At 37.8% G+C, this 27,763-nt stretch overlaps 1 protein-coding gene across 2 annotated transcripts in view; it reads right to left on the bottom strand.

Moving 5' to 3' along the window:
• Positions 1-27,763, bottom strand: part of IPO11 (importin 11) — a 226,822-nt gene that overhangs the window by 101,503 nt on the left and 97,556 nt on the right. For both annotated transcript variants that reach the window (XM_026455698.1, XM_026455705.1), the window contains 3 exons: positions 21,908-22,021; positions 6,955-7,070; positions 2,391-2,467 (listed from right to left, as the gene is read on the bottom strand). In XM_026455698.1, the coding sequence (XP_026311483.1) occupies positions 2,391-2,467; positions 6,955-7,070; positions 21,908-22,021 (307 nt within the window). The remainder of the gene's footprint in view (positions 1-2,390; positions 2,468-6,954; positions 7,071-21,907; positions 22,022-27,763) is intronic.

Raw genomic sequence — 27,763 nt, forward strand, 5'->3', positions numbered from 1 at the left:
CAAACTCAAACAAAAATAAAAGTAATACTGAGGTCAAGATGTACTAATAAACATGAACAAATGTAATTTGTAAACAGAATTTCTTCACTATTGATGTAAATATACATACCAGTTTGAACAATAAAAGTAGAAAACAATCCAATAGCATCCACATCACCTATATTCATCGAAAATTTATAAAATAGAACTTTTTAAATCTTTAAAAATTAAAAAAGTTGAAATTGAATATCCTTTATCAAAAGGTTGAAATTTCATTAGTTCTTGATTCAGTAAAGTAACAAATCCTGAAGAGCCAGTCAATGGTAGGATAATACTGTGCCAGGTATTATTCCAAACACATAAAACTCCTTACTGATTTGGTAAGAAATATGCATCAACTACAAAGCTTTCTATCGTTAAAACTACACTAGAGGATGGACACAGTGGCTCATGCCTGTAATCCCAGCACGCTGGGATGCCAAGGCAGGCGGATCACATTAGGCCAGGAGTTTGAGAGCGCCTGGGCAACATGGTGAAACCCTTTCACTACTAAAAATACAAAAATTAGCTGGGCATGGTGGCGCATGCCTGTAGTCCCAGCAACTCGGGAAGGCTGAGGCAGGAGAACTGCTTGAACCTGGGAGGTGGAGGTTGCACTGAGCTGAGATTGAGCCACTGCACTCTAGCCTGGGTGACAGAGCAAGCTTCTGTCTCAAAAACAAAACAAAAAAAAAACACACACACAAAGCAAATAAACCAAAAAAACAAAAAAACAAAAAGCAAAAACAAAAAACAAAACAAAAACAAAAAACAAAAAAAACCCACCACCACCACCACCACCAACAACAACAAAAAACCACTACACTAGAGCACTTACCTAAAGCTACACTAAAAATAGTGTCATACAGTTATAGTAAAGTAAGTCATATGCTTTCTATTTAAATCTCTTATTCTTGATTACCAATCCCTCTCCCACCACTCTTAGGGAAATGAGCATTGTGGAGACTAAGCATGCTGAATTTGAGGTGGAAAACGGTGAAAAGATACCAATGTGTGAAATCACACATATGTGGAAGCAGCTAAATGTTGTTTATGACAAAGTTGGTAAAAGGTCTGGCTGAGGTGTCTAATCCTAGGTCAAATATAAAGAAGCCTGTGGATTGCCTAAAGCAGGATGGTATGCAGTCTCAAAACTAGGTAGAAGAGAACTAAAAAGGCCTTCACCAAAGAACCCTATTCTCTTTCTCTATGATGACTGAAGGAAAAAATTTTTCCTAGTAGATCAACAGCTATTGCCACTGACTTCATCTTTGGTAAGTTTTTCCTTTTATGGGGACTCTAGATAACAAACAACAAATGGCTCTTTATTGGAAAACAAACGGTTACCTTGATTGTTATTTGAAAAGAGCAACAAAAAATTTAGGAGAAAATGTGAAGAACTAATCACATTATCTAACCACCATGGTCATGCAACAAATAAGGCAAGAAAATGATTTTTTAATCAGTAACAATTGTTTTTAGTCCACATTTGCTGGTATTTTCAAAGAGTGAGTCTATTTTTCCAGTGTGTCATTCATTATACCTCAGGAACATTTTTTGCCTCTGACAATCCCAGCACTTTGGGAGGCCAAGGCAGGCAGATCACCAGGTCACGAGTTCGAGACCAGCCTGGCCAACATGGTGAAACCCCGTCTCTACTAAAATACAAAATTAGCTGGGTGTGGTGATGTAGGCCTGTAATCATAGCTACTCAGGAGGCTGAGGCAGGAGAATAGTTTGAACCCGGGAGGTGGAGGCTGCCATGAGCCGAGATCAAGCCATTCCACTCCAGCCGGCGCAACAAGAGCAAAACTCTGTCTCCAAAAAAAATAGCCAGATGTGGTGGTGTGTGCCTGTAGCTCTAGCTACTCAGGAAGCTAGAGGAGTTGCTTCAGTCCAGGAGTTTGAAGCTGCAGTAGATGCCATGCCACTGTACTCCAGCCTGGGCAGCAGAGCAAGACCTTGTCTCAAAACAAAACAAACACCACCAACTGACTTATTTGTCAATATCAGGGATTAAATAAAAATGGAAAGTATGTATATTGTCATTTATAAATGGAAGCTAAACACTGAGTACTCATGGACATCATCATGGCAAAAATAGATACTGCGGACTACTAGAAGGCAGAGGGAGGAACTCAAAGGTTAAAAAACTATTAGGTACTATGTTCACTAACTGGATGACAGAATCAACTGGACCCCAAACCTAAACATCATGCAATATATCCATGTAACAAACCTGTACATATATCCCCTGAATCTAAACTAAAAGTTGAACTTATATATATATATATATATATATAAATTGTTTCAATGCCTTCAAATTATGGTTGCATTAAAAAACATTAGTAAGTTTATGCTTTAACACATACCAAGAAGTGGTGACATATTCTGAAATATACGCAGCAACTCTGGTGTGATACATGGGCTGTTTTCCAAAGTTACTAACCTAGAAAGGAAAAACAGATGATTAAATCACTTTCCACGCCCATTAAAGCCATTAACATATGACTTAAATATTTTAAAAGGTCTCATTTAAATGAAGAAAGTGTATAATCAGTAAGTTATAAAAATTAAGAAAGAATTAACCAAATGCCTCAAAATAAAAACCTGTCTACAAATTATGTAGTATTTCTACATACATAGCAAAAGTAGTAAGGAAAGTAAGGAAAAAAAGTAAGGAAAGTAGTAAGGAAAGCAAAAGTGTAAAGTAACTTTACACTGAGTGGGTCCACTTATACCCAGACTTTTTCAACCAAATGCAAGATTAAAAATATAGTATTCACAGGATGCAAAACCAAAGTACATGGAGGGCTGACTTTTCACATACACATATACACAGGTTCCGCAGAGCTGACTGCGGGACTGTAGTATGCATGATTTTTTTGTATATGTGGTAGTCCTGGAACGAATCTCCTGTTGATAGAAAGACACAACTGTATATACTAAAGTATCCATAATAATGAAATTATAACAATAAACCAAAACTATAACGATTACAAATTGGTCAAACAGGTAAAAAAGTTATTTTGTTTTTCTGATTTTCTTGATATGTCCCTCTGCCACACGTAATTGATGTGTTCTTCGATGGGAAACTAGGCTAATAAATTAGTAAAACTTATGCTAAATGCTTAATAAATATGAACTTAGTACAATAAAGTCGATTACAAGCCAATCTGACCACATTAGCAGTTATGAAACAATCCATAATATAATATGTGTACATGGAAGGTTTAGTGTAACAAAGGCCAATTACAAACTAATCTGACCACAAACCATGACATAATATATATCCATGGTGGGTTATCACAGAAGTGTGTGGTTGGTCCATCTATTCACATCCCCCAACCCTCAAAACAAGGATTGTTTTGATTGTCAAAAACAGCAGCGACGAAAGGAGGGGAAAGCCTATTCAAAATCTAATATTGGCTATAAAAATTAAAAACTAAAGAATAACCTGATGATGCTATCATAACTGTAAAGAAACCCTGGCCCCCAACATTGGTCTATTTCCAGTTCCTTTTATTAATTAATTGTTCAAACATATAAAGAATAGATTGGTACATATCACAAAAATCATTCCAGTGCAATGAAAACCATTTTTTAATTGTTAAACATAGCACTGATATAAAATCAAAAAGAATCACAAAATGTAGATCATAGATCCAGCTCATTAATAGAGGAAAAAATAGATAAAGTATTAGAAAAATGTTTATAATATGCATTAATAGTGGAATTCCCCACCAAGTCAAGTTTATCCTAGGAAGTCAAGGTTCTTTTAAAAGAAAGGCTTTTTTCTTAAGAGAAAGAGATGATCTTTTGAGTAAATGACAAAAAGCAATCAAATTTGTTTCATTTTTAAAAATGATCATATTACATTTAATAAGATATAGCTGATACTGCTGACTGCTTACCAGTATTCATTACTACCTCATCCAATTATCTTAAAAATAAAAATAAAAAAAAGCTATACAAAGTCTTTTGTTCAAATTCTGTATACAAATAATTTATTGTATTAAATGTTTATATTATGATAGAAGAAAGGCTAAAAGTTGATGAGCTGATTTTCTTAGAATGGAGATCAAATGACAACAAGCCCATAAACCTAAAGCAAGCAGAATAAGATAATAAACATAAGAACAGATATTAATAAATAGGAAACAGATATACAACAAAGAGAACCAAGGCCAAAGGTTGTTTTTGAAGACTAGTAACTGACAAATCTCTTGTGAGATGGAGCAAGAGGAAAATAAAAAGCCATAGTGGGAGATAAATCACATAATCAGTCTGAGAGTTTCACTTTATATTCGTGAGCCCAAATATCGAGTGGTACTGGTTTCATCCCTAATAAATTCAAATTCCCATTCTCTAAATAACTACTTCATACCTTCTCTCACTACGGACCTCTCACATCTTGTACAAACTCCTAATTCAGCCCATTACTCACCACTAACGACAATGCTTCATATTTTGTCAAGATAATAGAAGCCACTGGATGGAACACCTTCCTATCTCATTCCACTACAAAATTTGGAAAACCACCTTCTGCCTCCAGTTAAAATGGATGAAGTATCTCAGCTGCTACCAAAATTCAACCCCTCCACTTGAGCTCTGAATCCCACCCGTTTGCCTCCTTCACTTATCCCACTCTCTCAATCCAGCCTCATCCATTCCTCTAGATCTTAACATTTCCCACACTACCCAGCTGTTGCCCCATTTCTACGCTCCTCTTAATAGCAAAAGCTCGCAAACAAGTTATCAGTGTGTATAGTCTGTACGGACTTACCTTCAATTCATTCTTCAGTCTATTCCAATTCTAATTTATGTTCTTACCACTCCGGTGAAAACCCTCCTAACATATTCATGTGGCCAAATTCACATCTCTATACCAATCTTACTAGGAAAATCAGCAACATTTGACAAAGTGGACCACTCTCCCCTCTTCTAGGAAGTATTAGCCTCTCTTGGCTTGGTTTTCCTACTATGTAAGTACACAGCTCTTCTCTGTCTTTGTAGATGGCTCCTCGTGTCCTCAAAATGTTACAAGTTCATTAGAATTCTGCCCTGGGCAGAATGTTGTCTATCTGTCCTTCGCTTCCCAGGCAATCTTGAATTATTTTCAGGCATTGAATGCCATATCCAAAGTGCCAACCACTTCAGCAAACATTATCTCATATCCACAACAATCATGTAAGGGTTTCCTTCATTTTACAGATAAGGAAACTGTGGTTCACCAATGATGATTAACTTATTCAAATTACATATATAATGCAATAGTATCACTGGGAATGGCACCTATGTTTGCCTGATTTCAAATATAAACTCTAACCCATCAAGAAAAATTCATGAAGAAGGAGTTTCTTCATGTATTTTCTCTCTTTAAAGAAACTCAACTATTAACAAATCAGGTAATTAAAAAAATTTTCTCCTAATAATTTATTTTCATTAGCATGTAACTAAACGCTAGGAAAAAACATTACCATTAACAAAGCAGTGCATTCTTACTACTACTTTTTAATGTAATCCCTTGAAAATATCTACATTTTAATAAACACATTAATATATTGTCAGCAATACTGATAACTCTGAGTCTAATCTCTTTAATATTGGATTTTTTTCTAACATTCAACATCATATAGTATTTACATATTTATAAAAATTATTTATCTGCCAGGAATTAATATTTTATCTTACAATCTAGGGCAGAGGTTGGCAAACTACAGCTCATGGGCTAAATCCACCCACGTACTTATTTCTATAAATGATGTTTACCTGGCACACAGCCATACCTACTTGTTTATGTATTGTCTATGACGGTTTTGACACTGACAGTAGAGTCGAATAGCTGCAACAAAGACTGTGTCACTTAGAAAGCCTAAAATATTTAATATCTGGTCGTGTCCAGTACAAGTATGCCAACCTCTGATCTAAAGTAATCCATCCTTATACAAATATAAATGTTTGAATATAAAATATTTCAACAACAGGCTAATTTACAACCAAACCATATAGATGCCATTTCAGTTTGAACAATACCTTTCTGAGGAATGCAAACCACTAATTAATAAGTATCTACTTAGTAAAGTTTTAAAGTCATTCAATGATATAGATCATTATTTATAATTTGCATCAAAGGTAATTTCTAAGAACCAAAATGTTAAATTCTAGACATCTAAGAAAAACAATAGAAGGAAGGAAGCAAGTTCCAAAGGGAGGGAGGCAGGGATGAAGAGAAACAAATGTTCATTTCTTTTATGGTTGATTTCTATGATTTGCTTTCTTTAACTGCACTATCAATTTACATAATGGGATTTTGAAACTTTTCATGTATTACTGAAAGATTGTCTCTGGAAAAAACTGTTGCCAACAGTACAGTGAGCTTAATAAAGCAAAAGGATTTTCCAGCATAGCTGCTTACACACCGTGGGCAGTCAATAAGCCTTTGTAGCACTGAGCTGCCACAGAAGTAGGGCATTCTTTTTAACCTCTTAATAATACACACTACTAATTTACTCAGTAAAACAGTAAGTTAAGACTATAAGTAGCATTAGTATCTGGAGCTGAGGTATAATATCTCAATACTTGGTTAAGTAGTAAGAGGACCTTAATACCCCCCAAACATCTCATTTAACAGACTGGAAATTGTAAGTCAATAACTTTTTGGAAAAGTTACCACGACCCCATTTTACATGACAAATTCCAAAAGATGAAATGCAGCTGAGTTCCTACTGAAATGTCCACCTTTAACTTTGTCTACTGTAATCCTACACTGAGTGACAGCTGCCAAAAAAAAGGAGATATATGGCCCAGTTTGAAGAAACAGAGTTTACACTTTTTGTTTTCAAAGCTCTATTACATGACCTTAACTTCATTGGCATGAGAGTAGGAAAGGTCACGAATAAAATAAGATCCACGGTATTAAGTTTTTCCTCTTACCATAATTCTAAACCATCTTCCAGAAGATAAACATGTGGAGGCTGGGAAACATCTGTACTCAGTTGAATAACTGGGAGCAGGAAAGGGTACAGGTTCTTGCTGTCTGCTCCTAATCCCTATGGGAAGTATAAATAAAACTTACAATAAGACACTCTAATGTCCCATCCCCCACCAAAAAATTACCTATCATATAAAAAGCCCTGAAACCAATTAAAAAAAATGAATCATATTTTTAGGAAGGTCAAGCAATAGTAAAACAAAGTTAGTTCTGTTTATAATTGGAAAGGAAAAATTAAAAAATACTATTCAATTGCCTATTGGCAGTTAAAAAAATGTATATGCCAAGGCTACATACATCTGTTCATTTTAAGAGATTGCACATATAAGAAATATCTATTTTCCTCTCCCTGTCACTACAGATGATATATTAACCTTGGTATTTTAAATTCTATAGATGCTTTCACCTAAATAATCTAAAACGAACCTATCCTAAATGTTCGTCGGTAAAGTAATTAAATTATGGAACTTCAGATTCAAGAATATTGAAAAGCCATTAAAAAAGATTTTAGGGGCTGAACGCCATGGCTCACACCTGTCATCCCAACTCACTGGGAGGCCAAGGCGGGAGGGCTGCTGGAGGCCAGGAGTTGGGAGACCAGCCTGGGCAACATGGCAAGACTCTGTTCTTGAAAAATATTTAAAAGTTAGCCAAGTATGGTGTTGCCTGCTTGTAGTCTCAGCTACTCAGGAGACTGAGGCAGGAGGATCGCTTGAGCCCTAGAGTTCAAAGCCACAGTCAGTGAGCTATGATCCCATCACTGCACTCCAAACTACATGACAGAGCGAGAATCTGTCCATTCCCTCACCACACACACACACACACAAACGATGGGAGGATTTGACACAGAATTTTAAATTTTCAAACAAATTTAAAAGGTGCAGAAGTGTGTATAACAATTCCACATGTCAAAGAATTTTTTAAAATATCTAGATATCTGTATATGGTATACACAAAAATGTATCTGGACACAAACAGAAAAAAACTGTTACTGCTTCTTAGATACAGGAAAGGAAAAAGGATAATGTTGGGATGATGGCAAAGGAGTTTTTTGTTATCTTTTCAACGTATTTAAGAATTTTTGATAATATTTTTAATGAATCAAGAACACAGATGGAAGAAGAAGAAAAGTTTTGATATAAAATTCTAGTTTGCTGAATTACTGTCTTAGGGAGGTTGATTCAATGTATTACACAGTAAGTATTTTGGAAGAAAACAAAAGGGATAAAAAGTCAATCTGTAAAACATAATATCTATAATTTAATGAACACAAAAAGGAAACCAAATAAATCACCAAATACCTCCTCACCTAAGAAGTAATTCAAATGTCAATATAATTCAAAGCAAATTATAAGGCCACATAGCATATATGTATTCCCCTTTTGATGACATATACTACTAAGTTCAATTATTGGGATTTTACCTGCAATTCTCCGGTGTACAATATTTTTTAACTATAGTCACTGCACTGTATATTAAATCTCCAGAACTTATGTTAAATACAATTTTGGCCCTTTTTATAATGAAAAACCACTTGGAAGACTTTATTAAGGAGTTTTCCAAAAGAAGAGAATTATGAAAATACCATTATTTAACAGTAGTACACACTGGGCCTTAAAACTCACTTCAATTTCACTCTACATAGCTCTATCTTTCATGAAAGAAAAAAGAAAGAATATTAAGAAAAAAAAACAGTCAAGTTCATTTTGATTATCAAGTAGGCTTAAAATTTCCTTGGAAAATTTATCTACTTACTTAGGTGTGTATTCCAATGTTCAAAATATGCTATCATTAGCAAAACTAATGTAAGCAACTGCTAAACACACACACTGTTTTAATCAACACTTGAAGAGATTCAGTACCTTATAATTCTAGTGGCTAAAGAATGTGTCCAATCCCTGATATGCAGCTTTAAGTAAATGTAAGCACCCTTTGGGTCCACAGTAACTACAAGACATTGCCTACAATACTTTGAAAGTTCAAAAATAAATTCATCAGTTATTAAAATAAGAGAACTACCAGGAATAATTAAGGAGGGGAGAATTAATATTCTACTATAATTACATAAGATGTAAGGAGAAATTGGGTGAAGGATACATGGGATTTCTCTACACAATCCTTGAAACGTCCCGTGAATCTATAATTATTTCCACAAAAGAAAAGTTAAACAACAACAACAAAAAACAGCACCCTCCAAATACTGGCCATTCTCAGGGTAGTATCCTTGGCTCTCTTCTCATGTCCCATGAACACACTGATGATACACAAATCTATCATCTCTGAAACAAGTCTTTGAACTCTAGACAATCAACTAACTACAGCACATTATCAGCTAGAACGTCATCTCAACCTCTAACACTGAACCAACTCATTGTCTTCCTAAAACACAGTTCTTCTTCCTGTATTTCCTAACTCAAGTGACATGAATCACTAATTACCTAATGATAAATTATATCATAAATACCTCCTGGTTCTTCTTCTTCTTCTTCAAAGAAGAAATATCTCCTAAATATTTTTCAAATCTTTCCCCTTCTCTCCATAATTCAGGTTCTCATCATCTTTTTTTCTGATTAACAGTCTCCTAATTAGTCTACTTGACCTTAGTTTTACCCTCTTCCAAACTAGTGTCCTCAGTGGTGCCCTGACTACTTTTCTAAAATAAAAATAACATTTCTTCCTCTGACCTTCAAGAGATGTTCACTTAGCCTTCCTGAATTCCTTGCATAGGCAGTTCCCCCTATGCAAGCTCTATACTCTACGTTCCTGCTATACCAAATAAAGCAGTGTTAGAAATCACTACGTTAACATCTGGAGAAAGCTAACGGATGAACAGTTTCAACACATGCATTTACTACTGTTCTTTCCCAAAGCCAACTAAAAGGATACAGAAGGATTTTTCCCTTTTTTTAAAGAACTAAAAACAGAAATACAAAGACAGCATAAGAAGAGATAAAAGTAATTCACTTTGGAAGCTGGGAAGAAAGACAAGTGCTAACTGATTTAGCTAACTAAGAAACCAAAACTAAACTGCAGCAGGGGCAGCAGGAAAAGACAAACTACCTGATTTATACTACAGAAAAAAGACTGAGGAACTAATGGAACCAGGTATTTTGAGGGGTGTGTGTGCACAAGTGCGTGTCCACATACATGCATGCATTTGGGGGACAGAGGATTGGAGGACAGTGAAAAGGAACTATTAATAATAAGAGGACTTCTAGAAAACGTTTAGAAAGCAGTTTGATGCCAAGATCTCATTCAGATACATAAACAGACAACTAACTGACCCTCCTCTGAACCAGCATAAAACCAGCTATCTATTTTCTGCTAAGATAAAACAGATGGTTTCAAGACAAGGAGATACCAGGTAATCAAGAACAGGGATATGACATAAAACAGGAAGATTACATCAGCATGTAACAGGCAGGAGACTAAGGGGTCTTTCACTGAGGAAAGACTTTAAAAAATGAACCCGAAAACATTCTCCTACAAAACTCAACGAGATCATTCTAAAAGAAAAACATACAATTATGGCCAGGAGCAGTGGCTCACACCTGTAATCCCAGCACTCTGGGAGGTCAAGGTGGGCAGATCAGCTAAGGTTAGCTGTTTGAGACTAGCCTGGCCAACAGTATGAAACACTGTCTCCATTAAATACACAAAAATTAGCCAGGCATGGTGGCGTACGCCTATAGTCCCAGCTACTAGGGAGGCTGAGGCAGGAGGATCACTTGAACTCTGGAGGCAGAGGTTGTGGTGAGCAGAGATCAAACCACTGCACTCCAGCCTGGGCAACAGAGTGAGATCCCATCTCAAGAAAAAAACCACCACAATCAGCAAGCCTCCCCACCACACCACACATACAATCCTTCCACTCAGCTTTCTGGTGTCCACTCCTAAATGTATACAGACAAAATGCTGATCTTGAAGTTGGGTGATGCTTCAGGATTCATTACACTCTTCTTCCTTTTTCCTATATGCCTCAAACTTTTCATAATAGAAAGTAAATAAGTAAATAAGAGAAGGCAATCAAGGATCAAGAGATACAATTAAAATGTCTGCTATGAAAAACGGAAAACAAAAAAACTAAATACGAAAACCGTACGTTAAAAGAAACAGAGACCAGGCAGAGATGAAAACTTAGAAAAATGTATTATTAATACCTTTGGTAATTAAAACACTACATTAAAGAAAACACTGCGAGGGGGCGGAGCAAGATGGCCAAATAGGAACAGCTCCAGTCTCCAGCTCCCAGCGACACAGAAGACGGGTGATTTCCGCATTTTCAACTGAGGTACCGGGTTCATCTCACTAGGGAATGTGGGACAATCAGTGCTGATCAGCTGCTGCAGCCCAATCAGCAAGAGCTGAAGCAGGGTGAGGCATCACCTCACCTGGGAAGCACAAGGGGGAAGGGAATCCCTTTTCCTAGCAAGGGGAACTGAGAAACACAACACCTGGAAAATCGGGTAACTCCCACCCCAATACTGTGCTTTACCAAGGGTCTTAGCAAACGGCACACCAGGAGATTATATCTGACACCTGGCCGGGAGGGTCCCACACCTGCAGAGCCTCCCTCATTGCTAGCACAGCAGTCTGAGAACTAAGGGCAAGGAGGCAGCGAGGCTGCGGGAGGGGTGAACACCATTGCTTAGGCTTACGTAGGTAAACAAAGCCCCTGGGAAGCTCAAACTGGGTGGAGCCCACAGCAGCTCAAGGAGGCCTGACTGTCTCTGTAGACTCCACCTCTGGGGACAGGGAACAGCTAAACAAACAAACAAAAAAGGCAGCAGAAACCTCTGCAGACGCAAATGACCCTGTCTGACAGCTTTGAAGAGAGCACTGGATCTCCCAACACGGAGGTTGAGATCTGAGAACAGACAGACTGCCTGCTCAAGTGGGTCCCTGACCCCTCAGTAGCTTAACTGGGAGACATCCCCCACTAGGGGCAGACCAAAACCCCACACCTCACACGGTGGAGTACACCCCTGAGAGGAAGCCTCCAAGGCAAGAATCAGACAGGTACACTCGCTGTTCAGCAATATTCTATCTTCTGCAGCCTCTGCTGCTGATACCCAGGCAAACAGGGTCTGGGTGGACCTCAAGCAAACTCCAAAAGACCTGCAGCTGAGGGTCCTGACAGTTAGAAGGAAAACTATCACAAACAGGAAGGACACCCACACCAAAGCCCCATCAGTACGTCACCATTATCAAAGACCAAAGGCAGATAAAACCACAAAGATGGGGAAAAGGCAGGGCAGAAAAGCTGGAAATTCAAAAAATAAGAGTGCATCTCCCCCTCCAAAGGAACGCAGCTCATCGCCAGCAACGGATCAAAGCTGGACGGAGAATGACTTTGACGAGTTGAGAGAAGAAGGCTTCAGTCCATTAAAATTCTCAGAGTTAAAGGAGGAATTACGTACCCAACGCAAAGAAACTAAAAATCTTGAAAAAAGAATGGAAGAATGGATAAGTAGAATAATCAATGCAGAGAAGGACGCAAACGAACTGACAGAGATGAAAATCATGACATGAGAAATATGAGACAAATGCAAAGCTTCAGTAACCGACTCGATCAACTGGAAAAAAGAGTATCAGCGACTGAGGATCAAATGAATGAAAAGAAGCGAGAAGCGAAGTCTAAAGAAAAAAGAGGAAAAAGAAATGAACAAAGCCTTCAAGAAGTATGGGATTATGTGAAAAGACCAAATCTACGTTTGATTGGGGTGCCTGAAAGTGAGGGAGAAAATGGAACCAAGTTGGAAAACACTCTGCAGGATATCATCCAGGAGAACTTCCCCAACCTAGTAAGGCAGGCCAACGTTCAAATTCAGGAAATACAGAGAATGCCACAAAGATACTCCTCAAGAAGAGCAACTCCAAGACACATAATTGTCAGATTCACCAAAGTTGAAATGAAGGAAAAAATCTTAAGGGCAGCCAGAGAGAAAGGTTGGGTTACCCACAAAGGGAAGCCCATCAGACTAACAGCAAATCTCTCAGCAGAAACTCTACAAGCCAGAAGAGACTGAGGGCCAATATTCAACGTTCTTAAAGAAAAGAATTTTAAACCCAGAATTTCATATCCAGCGAAACTAAGTTTCATAAGTGAAGGAGAAATAAAATCCTTTACAGATAAGTAAATGCTTAGAGATTTTGTCACCACCAGGCCTGCCCTACAAGAGATCCTGAAGGAAGCACTACATATGGAAAGGAACAACCGGTACCAGCCATTGCAAAAACAAGCCAAAATGTAAAGACCATCGATGCTAGGAAGAAACTGCATCAACTGACGAGCAAAATAACCAGTTAATATCATAATGGCAGGATCAAGTTCACACATAACAATACTAACCTTAAATGTAAATGGACTAAATGGTCCAATTAGAAGATACAGACTGCCAAACTGGATAAAGAGTCAAGATCCATCAGTCTGCTGTATTCAGGAGACCCATCTCACATGCAGAGACATACATTGGCTCAAAATAAAGGGATGGAGGAAGATCTACCAAGCAAATGGAGAACAAAAAAAAGCAGGGGTTGCAATCCTAGTCTCTGATAAAACAGACTTTAAACCATCAAAGATCAAAAGAGACAAAGAAGGCCATTACATAATGGTAAAGGGATCAATTATTCAGGAAGAGCTAACTATCCTAAATATATATGCACCTAATACAGGAGCACCCAGATTCATAAAGCAAGTCCTTAGAGACTTACAAAGAGACTTAGACTCCCATACAATAACAATGGGAGACTTCAACACTCCACTGTCAACATTAGACAGATCAACGAGACAGAAAGTTAACAAGGATATCCAGAAACTGAACTCAACTCTGCATCAAGTGCACCTAATAGACATCTACAGAACTCTCCACCCCAAATCAACACAATATACATTCTTCTCAGCACTACATCACACTTATTCAAAAATTGACCACATAATTGGAAGTAAAGCACTCCTCAGCAAATGTACAAGAATAGAAATTATAACAAACTGTCTCTAACACCACAGTGCAATCAAACTAGAACTCAGGACTAAGAAACTCAATCAAAACTGCTCAACTACATGGAAACTGAACAACCTGCTCCTGAATGACTACTGGGTACATAACGAAATGAAGGCAGAAATAAAGATGTTCTTTGAATCCAATGAGAACAAAGATACAACATACCAGAATCTCTGGGACACATTTAAAGCAGTGTGTAGAGGGAAATTTATAGCACTAGATGCCCAGAAGAGAAAGCTGGAAAGATCTAAAATTGACACTCTAACATCACAATTAAAAGAACTAGAGAAGCAAGAGCAAACACATTCAAAAGCTAGCAGAAGGCAAGAAATAACTAAGATCAGAGCAGAACTGAAGGAGATAGAGACAAAAAAAATCCTCCAAAAAAATCAATGAATCCAGGTGCTGGTTTCTTGACAGGATAAACAAAATTGATTGACCGCTAGCAAGACTAATAAAGAAGAAAAGAGAGGAGAATCAAAGAGATGCAATAAAAAATGATAAAGGGAATATCACCACCGATCCCACAGAAATACAAACTACCATGAGAGAATACTATAAACACCTCTATGCAAATAAACCAGAAAATCTAGAAGAAATGGGTAATTTCCCAGACACACACACTCTCCCAAGACTAAACCAGGAAGAAGTTGAATCCCTGAAGAGACCAATAGCAGGCTCTGAAATTAAGGCAATAATTAATAGCCTACCAACCAAAAAAAGTCCAGGACCAGATGGATTTACAGCTGAATTCTACCAGAGGTACAAGGAGGAGCTGGTACCATTCCTTCTGAAACTATTCCAATCAACAGAAAAAGAGGGAATCTACCCTAACTCATTTTATGAAGCCAACATCACCCTGATACCAAAGCCTGGCAGAGACACAACAAAAAAAGAGAATTGTAGACCAATATCCCTGAGGAACATCGATGCAAAAATCCTTAATAAAATAGTGGCAAACCGAATCCAGCAGCACATCAAAAAGCTTATCCACCAGGATCAAGTGGGCTTCATCCCTTGAATGCAAGGCTGGTTCAACACATGCAAATCAATAAACATAATCCAGCATATAAACAGACCCAAAGACAAAAACAACATGATTATCTCAATAGATGCAGAAAAGGCCTTTGACAAAATTCAGCAGCCCTTCAAGCTAAAAACTCTCAATACATTCGGTATTGATGGAACGTATCTCAAAATAATAAGAGCTATTTATGACAAACCCACAGCCAATATCATACCGAATGGGCAAAAACTGGAAGCATTCCCTTTGAAAACTGGCACAAGACAGGGATGCCCTCTCTCACCACTCCTATTCAACATAGTGTTGGAAGTTCTGGCCAGGGCAATCAGGCAAGAGAAAGAAATCAAGGGTATTCAGTTAGGAAAAGGAGAAGTCAAATTGTCCCTGTTTGCAGATGACATGATTGTATATATAGAAAACCCCATCGTCTCAGCCCAAAATCTCCTTAAGCTGATAAGCAACTTCAGCAAAGTCTCAGGATACAAAATCAACATGCAAAAATCACAAGCATTCTTATACACCATTAACAGACAAACAGAGAGCCAAATCATGAATGAACTTCCATTCACAATTGCTTCAAAGAGAATAAAATATCTAGGAATCCAACTTACAAGGGATGTAAAGGACCTCTTCAAGGAGAACTACAAACCACTGCTCAGTGAAATCAAAGAGGATACAAACAAATGGAAGAACACACATGCTCATGGATAGGAAGAATCAATATTGTAAAAATGGACACAAGGCCCAAGGTAATTTCTAGATTCAATGCCATCCCCATCAAGCTACCAATGACTGTCTTCACAGAATTGGGAAAAAGTGCTTTAAAGTTCATATGGAACCAAAAAAGAGCCCGCATTGCCAAGACAATCATAAGTCAAAAGAACAAAGCTGGAGGCATCACGCTACCTGACTTTAAACTATACTACCAGGCTACAGTAACCAAAACGGCATGGTACTGCTACCAAAACAGAGATATAGACCAATGGAAAAGAACAGAGTCCTCAGAAATAATACCACACATCTACAGCCATCTGATCTTTGACAAACCTGAGAAAAACAAGAAATGGGGAAAGGATTCTCTATTTAATAAATGGTGCTGGGAAAATTGGCTGGCCATAAGTAGAAAGCTGAAACTGGATCCTTTCCTTACTCCTTATACGAAAATTAATTCAAGATGGATTAGAGACTTAAATGTTAGACCTAATACCATAAAAACTCTAGAAGAAAACCTAGGTAATACCATTCAGGACATAGGCATGGGCAAGGATTTCATGTCTAAAACACCAAAAGTAACAGCGACAAAAGCCAAAATTGACAAATGGGATCTCATTAAACTAAAGAGCTTCTGCACTGCAAAAGAAACTAGCACCAGAGTGAACAGGCAACCTACAGAATGGGAGAAAATTTTTGCAATCTACTCATCTGACAAAGGGCTGATATCCAGAATCTACAAATAACTCAAACAAATTTACAAGAAAAAAACAAACAACCCCATCAAAAACTGGGCAAGGGATATGAACAGACATTTCTCAAAAGAAGACATTCATACAGCCAACAGACACATGAAAAAATGCTCATCATCACTCGCCACCAGAGAAATGCAAAGCAAAACCACAATGAGATACCATCTCATACCAGTTAGAATGGCAATCATTAAAAAGTCAGGAAACAACAGGTGCTGGAGAGGATGTGGAGAAATAGGAACACTTTTACACTGTTGGTGGGATTGTAAACTAGTTCAACCATTATGGAAAACAGTCTGGCGATTCCTCAAGGACCTAGAACTAGAAGTACCATATGACCCAGCCATCCCATTACTGGGTATATACCCAAAGGATTATAAATCATGCTGCTATAAAGACACATGCACACGTATGTTCATTGCGGCACTATTCACAATAGCAAAGACTTGGAATCAACCCAAATGTCCATCAATGATAGACTGGATTAAGAAAATGTGGAACATACACACCATGGAATACTATGCAGCCACTAAAAAGGATGAGTTCATGTCCTTTGTAAGGACATGGATGCAGCTGGAAACCATCATTCTCAGCAAACTATCTCAAGGACAGAAAACCAAACACTGCATGTTCTCACTCATAGGTGGGAACCGAACAATGAGAAAACTTGGACACAGGGTGGGGAACATCACATACTGGGGCCTGTCATGGGATGGGGGAAGCGGGGAGGGATAACATTAGGAGAAATGCCTCATGTAAATGACGAGTTAATGGGTGCAGCACAACATGGCACATGTATACATATGTAACAATCCTGCACATTGTGCACATGTACCCTAGAATTTAAAGTTTTAAAAAAAAGAAAAAAGAATGTCATGTCTCTTCAAAATGATGAAAGTAACAAAACATCACTGAGGAAATGTGCAGATAACAAGTGAAAAGAACAGGTTCAACTGCATAGACAACTAAGTGTACTAAGCAGAAATCTAAGATGATCACTTAGGTTCTTGGCCACTACTGTACATACATCATTTCCTAGTTATTCAAACACTAATCTAGGTACTACTGTGAAGAAATAATTTACAGTTGTAATTAAAGTCCCAAATCAACAGACCTTAGATAGGAAAATTATCCAGGTATGCCTGACCTACTCAAAGAGCCCTTTAAAAGAGAATATTCTCTAGCTAGTGGCATAAAGGGAGGTCACAGATTAAAACCCTCAGGGGATTTGACATTTGAGAATGTCTCCACTGACTTTGAACATGAAAGGGGCTATGTGTCAAAGAATGCGGCTGGACTTCAGAACGAGAGGGGACCCTAGATGACAGCTAGCAAGTAAACTGGGACCTTAGTCCTACAAATCAACAAACTAAATTCTGGCAACAAGCTGAATGAGTATGGAAACAGATTCTTCCCCAAAGCCTCCAGCTAAGAACTTATTCTGGCAGTCACCTCAATTTCAGTCCACTAAACTCTAATCAGAGAATTCAGACATGGCATGTCCAGGTTTCTAACTTACATAACTATGAGCTAATAAATGCATATTGTTTTAAGCCACCAAGTTTATGGTACTTTCTCAGAACACTAAGCAAACAAAATTATTAATACAAGGGTGGAGGTTGCAAACACTATGTATAAGAAATAAAATTAATCATGACATAATGATATATGCCTTCAACAGTCTTTATACCATCAAGTATACTGGCAGGATGGTAGAATAGGAAGGATACAGGGGTACAGAAGAATTACATTTTCATCTCCTATGCAGGGAAGTCAAGAAATAATGCCTACAATGCTTAAATCAGTAATAAACAATATGTTACAGTGAGAAAGACTGAGAAACCTATGATCTGGCTTTAAGAGTTGACAGTGGATTCTTCCACTAAAAAGGAAATGAGGAGGCGGAGCAGGGTACTGATAGTTTTCATTTGAAAAATCTTTAAGAACTAACTCCTTTATCTATCAACATTAAAACTGATCAGTATATGAACCTTAAAAAAATAAATTGTACTGCATTCTCTAATGCTTATGGAGTTTTACACATGCCGGTTCATATGTCTAAAATACCTTTACCACTCTCCTTGCTAAACCACCATCTAAATAACATTTCTGGTTTAACACTATTTAACAACACCACAATTTGAGTAACAACTCTGTCAGGAGGCCTTCCCTAATGTGCCCCACCTCACCCTCCATGTGACACAGGGAATTGGCCATGTACCCCCAATAGCAAAATGTTCTTAACTGCTAAAAGGGCAATTAACACACTTATTCAGTATTTCCCTAGACAGTCACCCACACAGAGATCACATTCTATTCATTTCTGTTCTGTAGCCCAGTGCCTATTACCCTGTATTGCACATTGCAGGTTCTCAATAAATGTTTAGTGTATGAAAGAATACCTACTTCCTCTAAGTTCAACTATGCAGACTAGAAAGTTTATTTTCACCCAGTGACCACTCACTTCAAAGACTACCAGAATCTGGATTTCCAGGTCTAAAAAAACGAAAACAAAAACATACAGAAACTCACACTAATGTCTGTTATGTGTCAAAAGCCAAAAGATAGCAGTATTTTGCAAGAAAGCAAATTTATCAGTAAATTTTCTTTTTATTTTTGAGACAGGGTCTCACTCTGTCACCCAGGCTAGAGTGCAGTGGCACAATCTCGGCTCACTGCAACCTCCACCTCCCGGGTTCAAGCAATTCTCCCACCTGGCCCTCCCAAACAGCTGGGACTACAAGTGTGTGCCACCACACCCAGTTAATTTTGGGGTTTTTTTTTTTTTTTGAGACGGAGTCTTGCTCCGTCACCCAGGCTGGAGTACAGTGGCGCAATCTCAGCTCACTGCAGCCTCCGCCTCTCGGGTTCAAGCGATTCTCCTGCCTCAACCTCCCAAGTAGCTGGGACTACAGGCATGTGCCACGACACCTGGCTAAGTTTTATATTTTTGGTAGAGACGGGGTTTCACCATGTTGGCCAGGATGGTCTCAATCTCCTGACCTCATGATCCATTCGTCTCCTAAAGTGCTGGGATTACAAGCATGAGCCACTGTGCCCAGCCTAATTTTTGTATTTTTAGTAGGCATGGGGTTTAACCATGTCTGCCAGGCTGGTCTTGAACTCCTGACCTCAGCTGACTGCCCACTTCGGCCTCCCAAAAATGCTGGGATTACAGGCGTAAGCCACAGTGCCTGGCCAACCAATAAACTTTAGTATAACCTTCCCAAATGGCTGAAAAATATATTTTAAGCTACAGTCTCAATTTTGGTATTAAATGTTATATGCTTTCTCCAAAAAGGGTAGAATACTACTTGGTTGAACCTTGCACTCTTGGCCTCTATAAATATACAGGGTACTTAAATGTTATGATTAACGAAAATAGGCCTAACATTCCACAAGAGTTACTGACTTCCTGAGACAACTTGAAGTAACACTGCCTGAGGAGACATAAAAGTTGGTGTTTTGTCACATGTCCCTCACAAAACTCCCAAGTTGAGCTTAAATATACATTTTGGAGGCCAGGAGAGGTGGTTCACGCCTGTAATCCCAGCACCTTGGGAGGCCAAGGCAGGCAGATCACCTGAGGTCGGTAGTTCGAGATCACCCTGATCAACATGGAGAAACCCCATTTCTACTAAAAATACAAAAATTAGCCAGGCATGGTGGCACATGCCTGTAATCTCAGCTACTCAGGAGGTTGAGGCGGGAGAACTGCCTGAACCCAGGAGGTAGAGGTTGCGGTGAGCCAAGATCATGCCATTGCACGCCAGCCTGGGCAACAAGAGCGAAATTCCGTCTCAAAAAAAAAATGGCAGAGATGGTTGTTATAATACAAAATGTCTGGGGTCACTCATTTTTCTATTACTTATAAATGCATTCACAAGCTAGTCAGTAACCTTCTCTTAGTCTGTATCCTCTTCTATAAAATGGACATAATCTTTATAAAGTAATCATAAGCATTAAAGGGTAAACAGGAAGATTCTGGGCCACTTATTTTTTTAATGTGCTTTAGTGATAGAGCTGTGGAGTTATTGTTTAATGGTACAGCTTCAGTTTCACAACATAAAAAGAGTTACAGAGATGGATGGTAGTGATAATTGAACATTATGAATGTATTTAACACCACTTCACCGTACACTTAAAAGTGGTTAAAACAGTAAATTTTATGTTATGTGTATTTTACCACAGAAAAAAAAAATTGGGAAATGTGCATTAAAAATATTTTGCATTACTATTTATCTGAAACTGCCTTAGACAGGAATCTGTAACTAAAAGTCACCCATAAACATTTACGGAGGGGCCAGGCATGGTGGCTCACGACTATAATCCTAGCACTTTGGGAGCATGAGGTGGGCGGATCACTTGAGGTCAGGAGTTTGAGATCAGCCTGGCCAACATGGTGAAACACCGTCTCTACTAAAAATACAAAAATTAACCGGGCACGGTGGTGTGTGCCTGTAATCCCAGCTACTTGGGAGGCTGAGACAGGAGACTTGCTTGAACCCAGGAGGCGGAGGTTGCAGTGAGCCAAGATCACGCCACAGTGCTCCAGCCTGGGCAACACCGCGAGACTCCATCTCAAAAAGAAAAAATAAATAAATAAATAAAGCATTTATGGAAACAATGAGCTCAAATTCCAAAAAGTATCAAAGCTTCTGAGAAAAGTTTCTGTTTTTTTCTAAACTAATTTTAGAAAGCTTTAGAGTAGTACTTCTGAATTTAGGTGTACTTCTGATTTCTACCCCACTGGAAAATTTCTCAAACTTGTGGGTAAAGTCAGTAAAATCACTTGAGCATCCCCACACATATATTCTAACTCATGGCCTTGAGCTCTTCTCTCTCCATACTCTCACGAGACTACGATTCACTGTAACAGTTCAAATGAGAACTACAGTCCAGCTCTAAGTTTCAGGTTCCTCTCTATCTGCTACCACATCCCAACACCTCAAAAGTCAAAATGTCTGAAATCCAATTCACTTGTCTCCCCTTAAAAGCAACTCACCTGGTTTCCTGCCTTCCCAAGTTATAATAGGCAAATTTTTTATTTTAAATCAAGGAAAAAGAGTGAAAACATAAAGTACGTTTAAGCAGAAAAGCCCTGACCACCAAGGAAACTGCATGCATGGTGCCACGGACTGCACGAACCATGAGTTTATCATTACTGGAGACGACATCTTCTTTAAAAGTGAATGTTTTTCACATCCTCAAAAAAAAGTCCAAAATAAGCATGCAAAAGCTGTTTTTATATCTGTTTAGATCACACATGGGAAAAGTAAATGATATGTGAGGTTTTTCACTACCATTAACATAAATCACATAAAAATAATTTTTTAAATGTTTAAAAGAATTTTTTTTTAAAAAACCACTACACTAAAAAAAACTCTGTGGAGAAGTGACTTACCTGAACAAGATGAATAAGTGTTGTCAAAATAGCACATCTCAACATATTGTGTTCTTCACTCTGCTTCCAAAGGAGGGGCAAATATTGTACCAAACATCCCACATATGGTCGTATCTATTACAATATAAGTAGAGGAAACAACAAAATTTTATTAGTAAAGAAGGCAATTGAATCAATATCATGAAAATGGCCATACTGTCCAAGGTTATTTATAGATTCAATGCCATCCCCATCAAGCTACCAATGACTGTCTTCACAGAATTGGGAAAAAGTGCTTTAAAGTTCATATGGAACCAAAAAAGAGCCCACATTGCCAAGACAATCATAAGTCAAAAGGGCAAAGCTGGAGGCATCATGCTACCTGACTTCAAACTATACTACAAGGCTACAGTAACCAAAACAGCATGGTACTGCTACCAAAAAAGAGATATAGACCAATGGAAAAGAACAGAGTCCTCAGAAATAATACCACACATCTACAGCCATCTGATCTTTGACAAACCTGAGAGAAACAAGAAATGGGGAAAGGATTCCCTATTTAATAAATGGTGCTGGGAAATTTTGCTAGCCATAAGTAGAAAGCTGAAACTGGATCCTTTCCTTACTCCTTATACGAAAATTAATTCAAGATGGATTAGAGACTTAAATGTTAGACCTAATACCATAAAAACCCTAGAAGAAAACCTAGGTAGTACCATTCAGGACATAGGCATGGGCAAGGACTTCATGTCTAAAACACCAAAAGCAACGGCAACAAAAGCCAAAATTGACAAATGGGATCTAATTAAACTAAAGAGCTTCTGCACAGCAAAAGAAACTACCATCAGAGCGAACAGGCAACCTACAGAATGGGAGAAAATTTTTGCAATCTACTCATCTGACAAAGGGCTGATATCCAGAACCTACAAAGAACTCAAACAAATTTACAAGAAAAAAACAAACAACCCCATCAAAAAGTGGGCAAGGGATATGAACAGACATTTCTCAAAAGAAGACATTCATACAGCCAACAGGCACATGAAAAAATGCTCATCATCACTCGCCATCAGAGAAATGCAAAGCAAAACCACAATGAGATACCATCTCACACCAGTTAGAATGGCAATCATTAAAAAGTCAGGAAACAACAGGTGCTGGAGAGGATGTGGAGAAATAGAAACACTTTTACACCGTTGGTGGGATTGTAAACTAGTTCAACCATTATGGAAAACAGTCTGGCGATTCCTCAAGGACCTAGAACTAGAAGTACCATATGACCCAGCCATCCCATTACTGGGTATATACCCAAAGGATTATAAATCATGCTGCTATAAAGACACATGCACACGTATGTTTATTGCAGCACTATTCACAATAGCAAAGACTTGGAATCAACCCAAATGTCCATCAGTGACAGACTGGATTAAGAAAATGTGGCACATATACACCATGGAATACTATGCAGCCATAAAAAAGGATGAGTTTGCGTCCTTTGTAAGGACATGGATGCAGCTGGAAACCATCATTCTCAGCAAACTATCACAAGAACAGAAAACCAAACACCGCATGTTCTCACTCATAGGTAGGAACTGAACAATGAGATCACTTGGACTCGGGAAGGGGAACATCACAAACTGGGGCCTATCATGGGGAGGGGGAAGGGGGGAGGGATTGCATTGGGAGTTATACCTGATATAAATGACGAGTTGATGGGTGCAGCACACTAACATGGCACAAGTATACATATGTAACAAACCTGCACCTCATGCACATGTACCCTAGAACATAAAGTATAATAATAATAAAAAAAAGTCAATTGCCAAACCAAAAAAAAAAAAAAAAAAAAAAGAAGGCGATTTACTTTGAAAAACACTGAGAGCACTATTAAGTCCCAGGCAACACGTATTTAATATTTATTAGATGTAATGTATTAAGCTTACATCCTTAAGAAATAAAATTAGACATTACATAAAGGCCCAGGGCTCTATAGTAAATATTTTAAAATAATTTTAAACAACTATCAAGTGCACTGAATTAAACTACGCTTATGAATATAAAAAAACATTCTTTAGAGGTTAACAGAAAATGCCGTTATATCCTCCTTTTTAATAAAACAGCTTACCAAATTGGAAATTACACTATTGTTTTTTAAAAAGTCAGCATTTATTCATTCATTCTACAAATATCTTTCAAGTTTCAGGCCCTGAACACAAGGCACTGGAAAGAAAAGGATACAAAGAGAGCCAGACAAACTCTCACAATGAAAAAGGAGAAGTGTCATGATGAAGGTGTATACAAGGTACAGTGGAAACACAAGAGGAAAAAAACATTTTCAAAGGATAAAACTGATAAGCTCACCATGGATTAAGTTAATCAGATTTTAAATTTTACCCTGAAGCACAGCTCAGTCTAACAGTAGTTTCTTGAAAAGTAAAATGGATCTACAATGATGCTGGACAGCTTTTCAGCTCCAGTATTTGAAATTGCTATAAGAGTATCCTTGGGGATGAAATAAAAACACTAGACCTTCATAGCTTCACTACTATCTACTTGAATATCATGGATTAAAATTTAAAATGTTCCCAGAAAGCATGAGTTTCTTTATTATGCTAGTAAAATACTCTAAAAGGGTAGCCAAACAACTAGAGAATTTGCTCCCGTCTCCTGGTGGTGGAAGTGTTGGTGGGGAATGCAGAAAATCAAGAAGTTAAATATTTGCCCAAACATCTCAGTAAGATATAAGTGAATAAATATTAAGATAGGTATTACCTTATTGTAACATATTTATCATGTAATATCTTATTTTCAAAATTTGACTATAATAATATTTCTGGAACATGTACTCAACATTGCTAAGTGTTCTATCTCAAAGATCACTCCAATGAGCTCATAAAAGCAGGCCAATTAATGAGTAAAAGCAGATTTCAAAGTATCTAACTCATTCGTACTCAACTAAAAATAAGCATACGACAACACAATCTAATGGTAAGGAAAATGAGGTAGTGTTGGTTTTAAATAGGGAGTATACTTTCCCAGAAATTGCAGAAAAGATGTGCATACTATAAATTACAAATGGGGCAATAAAACCAAAGTACCCAGTTACATTTAAAAGCCCTAAAATATTTATATTCCAATCTTGGCTGTCATTAGAATATACAATGTTCTAAATTAAAATTAATGCTACAAAAACAGAATTGCAAATATCAGTCATAGAGGCTGGGCAGAGAGGTTCATGCCCAGCATTTTGGGAGGCCAAGGAGGACAGATCGCTTGAGGTCAGGAGTTCAAGATCAGCCTGGCCAACACGGTGAAACCTCGTCTCTACTAAAAATACAAAAATTAGCCGGGCATAGTGGTGTACACCTGTAATCCCAGCTACTCCTGCTGAGGCAGGAGAATCACTTGAATCTGGGAGATGGAGGCTGCAGTGAGCTAAGAGAGCCCCACTGCACTCTAGCTTGGGTGACAAAGCAAGACTCCATCTCAGAAAACAAAAACAAACAAAAAAAAATCAATCACAGAGTGCTGTGAAAGATATAAAAGGAAAGAGAAAAAGACTGGGCATTAAAAATAACAGATCAAGGACATGAGAGCCAAACATATGCCAGCGGGGTGGTAGGCTAGCTATATGGGGCAACTAAGGAAATTTGAATACTGATATTCATTTATATAAATTTGATATTAGATAATATTATTGCATCAGTGTTAAGTTTCCTGAGTCTAATCACGGTTATGATAATGTAGGAAATGGAGCATACATCTCTTAAGAAGGAGAGGTCTAATATTCTGGAGAGTACCATGATGTCTGCAACTAAAACTGAAACAGTTTTACAACAACAATCTGTACATGTGGATAGATAAAAAGAAAGCAAATGTGGTAAAATATTAGTAAGTGATGAAACTTACTAATGAAGTAAAGGATATATGAGTGTTGATCTATTTTTATAACTTTTTTGTAGGTTTGAGATTTTTCAGTGAAAAGAGGTGAAAGAAAAAATATTGTCCATATAAAATTCTGAATAAGATTATAATACAAGGATTTTAAGGGAAGGACAATTTCAATTATTTGCATAAAATTCTAAAAATCACATAGAACTACGAAAGTTTTTGCAGTCATTAGGGAAATGCAAGTCAAAACCACAATGAGACATCACCTCATGCCTGTCAGGGTGGCTACTATAAAACAAAAATAAAAGATAACACAAGTGTTGGCAACGGTGTGGAGAAACTGGTACCTTTGTACACTGGTGCTAGGAATGCAAAATGTTACAGCCACTGTGGGAAGTAGCATGGAGCTCCAAAAAAAAAAAAAAAAATGAAAACTAGAACTACCATTTTATCCAGCAATCCCATTTCTGGGCATTTATTCAAAAGAACTGAAATCAGGATCCCAAAGAAATTATTAGCACTACCATGTTTATTGTAGCACTATTCACAGTAGCTAACATGTGGAAGGAGCCTAAATACCCACCAACAGATGAATGGATAAAGAATATGTCATATTATACATGCAATTGCATATACAAACTATGCAGACTTAAAAGGAAATTCTGCAATATGGGACAATAAACCTTGCAAACAATATGCTAAATCCAACAAACTACAGAATGACAAACACTGCCAGTCTACTTGTATGAGGTATCTAAAATAGTCGAATTAATAGAATCAAAGAGTGGAATGGTGATCGCCAGGGACTAAAGGGAAGGGGAAATGAGTTGCTAATCAATAAGCATAAAGTTTCAGGTAAAAAAGATGAATAAGCTTTAGGGTTCTGCTATAGAATGTTGTACCAAAACTCAACAATATATTCTACACTTATAATTTTGTTAAGAGGATGGATCTCATGTTAGGTGTTCTTACCAAATAACTGGGGGTGTAGGGGAAGCACTTGGAGTATTATAGCCTTATGAGTTAATTCATATATAGGTAAAGCTCCACTTAAATTCATATCACTGAAAACATGAAAATCAAATAGGTGACAATCTAATAAATGCTTTAATGAGGGCTCTATCATTGGGGTTAAGAAAATTACCCTAAGTTCCTAAAGACACCTCATCTTTTAGATAAAATTTTCAACAGAGTATTTTATATTTCACAGAGTTCCTTTAATTTTGTTCTTTCACTTCAGAAATGCACAGGCCCGAAGACGACCTGATACCACCCCTGATGATTACATATTTATTTTGACTACATATTTATAAGATCTCTGCACCAGAAAAGTGAATTGTAAGTTTTCAACTACTTTATCAAAAAGTAAAAACAACATTCAAGTAATTGTACATTATGGTACAAAGACGGTGACTTTACTGAAACTTCAAAATTAAACTGTATGCGTCACAAAGCACTATTGTATCCAGCTTCATCCATGTCCCTGCAAAGAACAGGAGCTCAACCTTTTCTGTGGTTGCGTAGTATTCCATGGTGTATATACGCCACATTTTCTTAATCCAGTCTATCATTACCATCATTCTCAGCAAACTATCACAAGGACAGAAAACCAAACACCACATGTTCTCACTCATAGGTGGGAGTGGAACAATGAGAATACACAGACACAGGGTGGGGAACATCACACACTGGGGCCTGTGGGGGTGGAGGGGTGGGAGCCTGGGGGAGGGATAGCATTAGGAGAAATACCTATGTAACTGTCAACACGATGGGTGCAGCAAACCAACATGGCACATGTATACTTATGTAACAAACCTGCACTTTGTGCACACGTACCCTGGAACTTAAAGTATAATTAAAAAAAAAAAAGAAGAAGAAGAAGTAGGAAGAAGGAAGAAAGAAGAAAGAAGAGGAAGGAAGGAAGGAAGGAAGGAAGGAAGGAAGGAAGGAAGGAAGGAAGGAAGGAAGGAAGGAAGGAAGGAAGGAAGG

This window comes from Piliocolobus tephrosceles, chromosome 4 (genome assembly GCF_002776525.5).
Source record: "Piliocolobus tephrosceles isolate RC106 chromosome 4, ASM277652v3, whole genome shotgun sequence".
NCBI classification, from domain to species: domain Eukaryota; kingdom Metazoa; phylum Chordata; class Mammalia; order Primates; family Cercopithecidae; genus Piliocolobus; species Piliocolobus tephrosceles.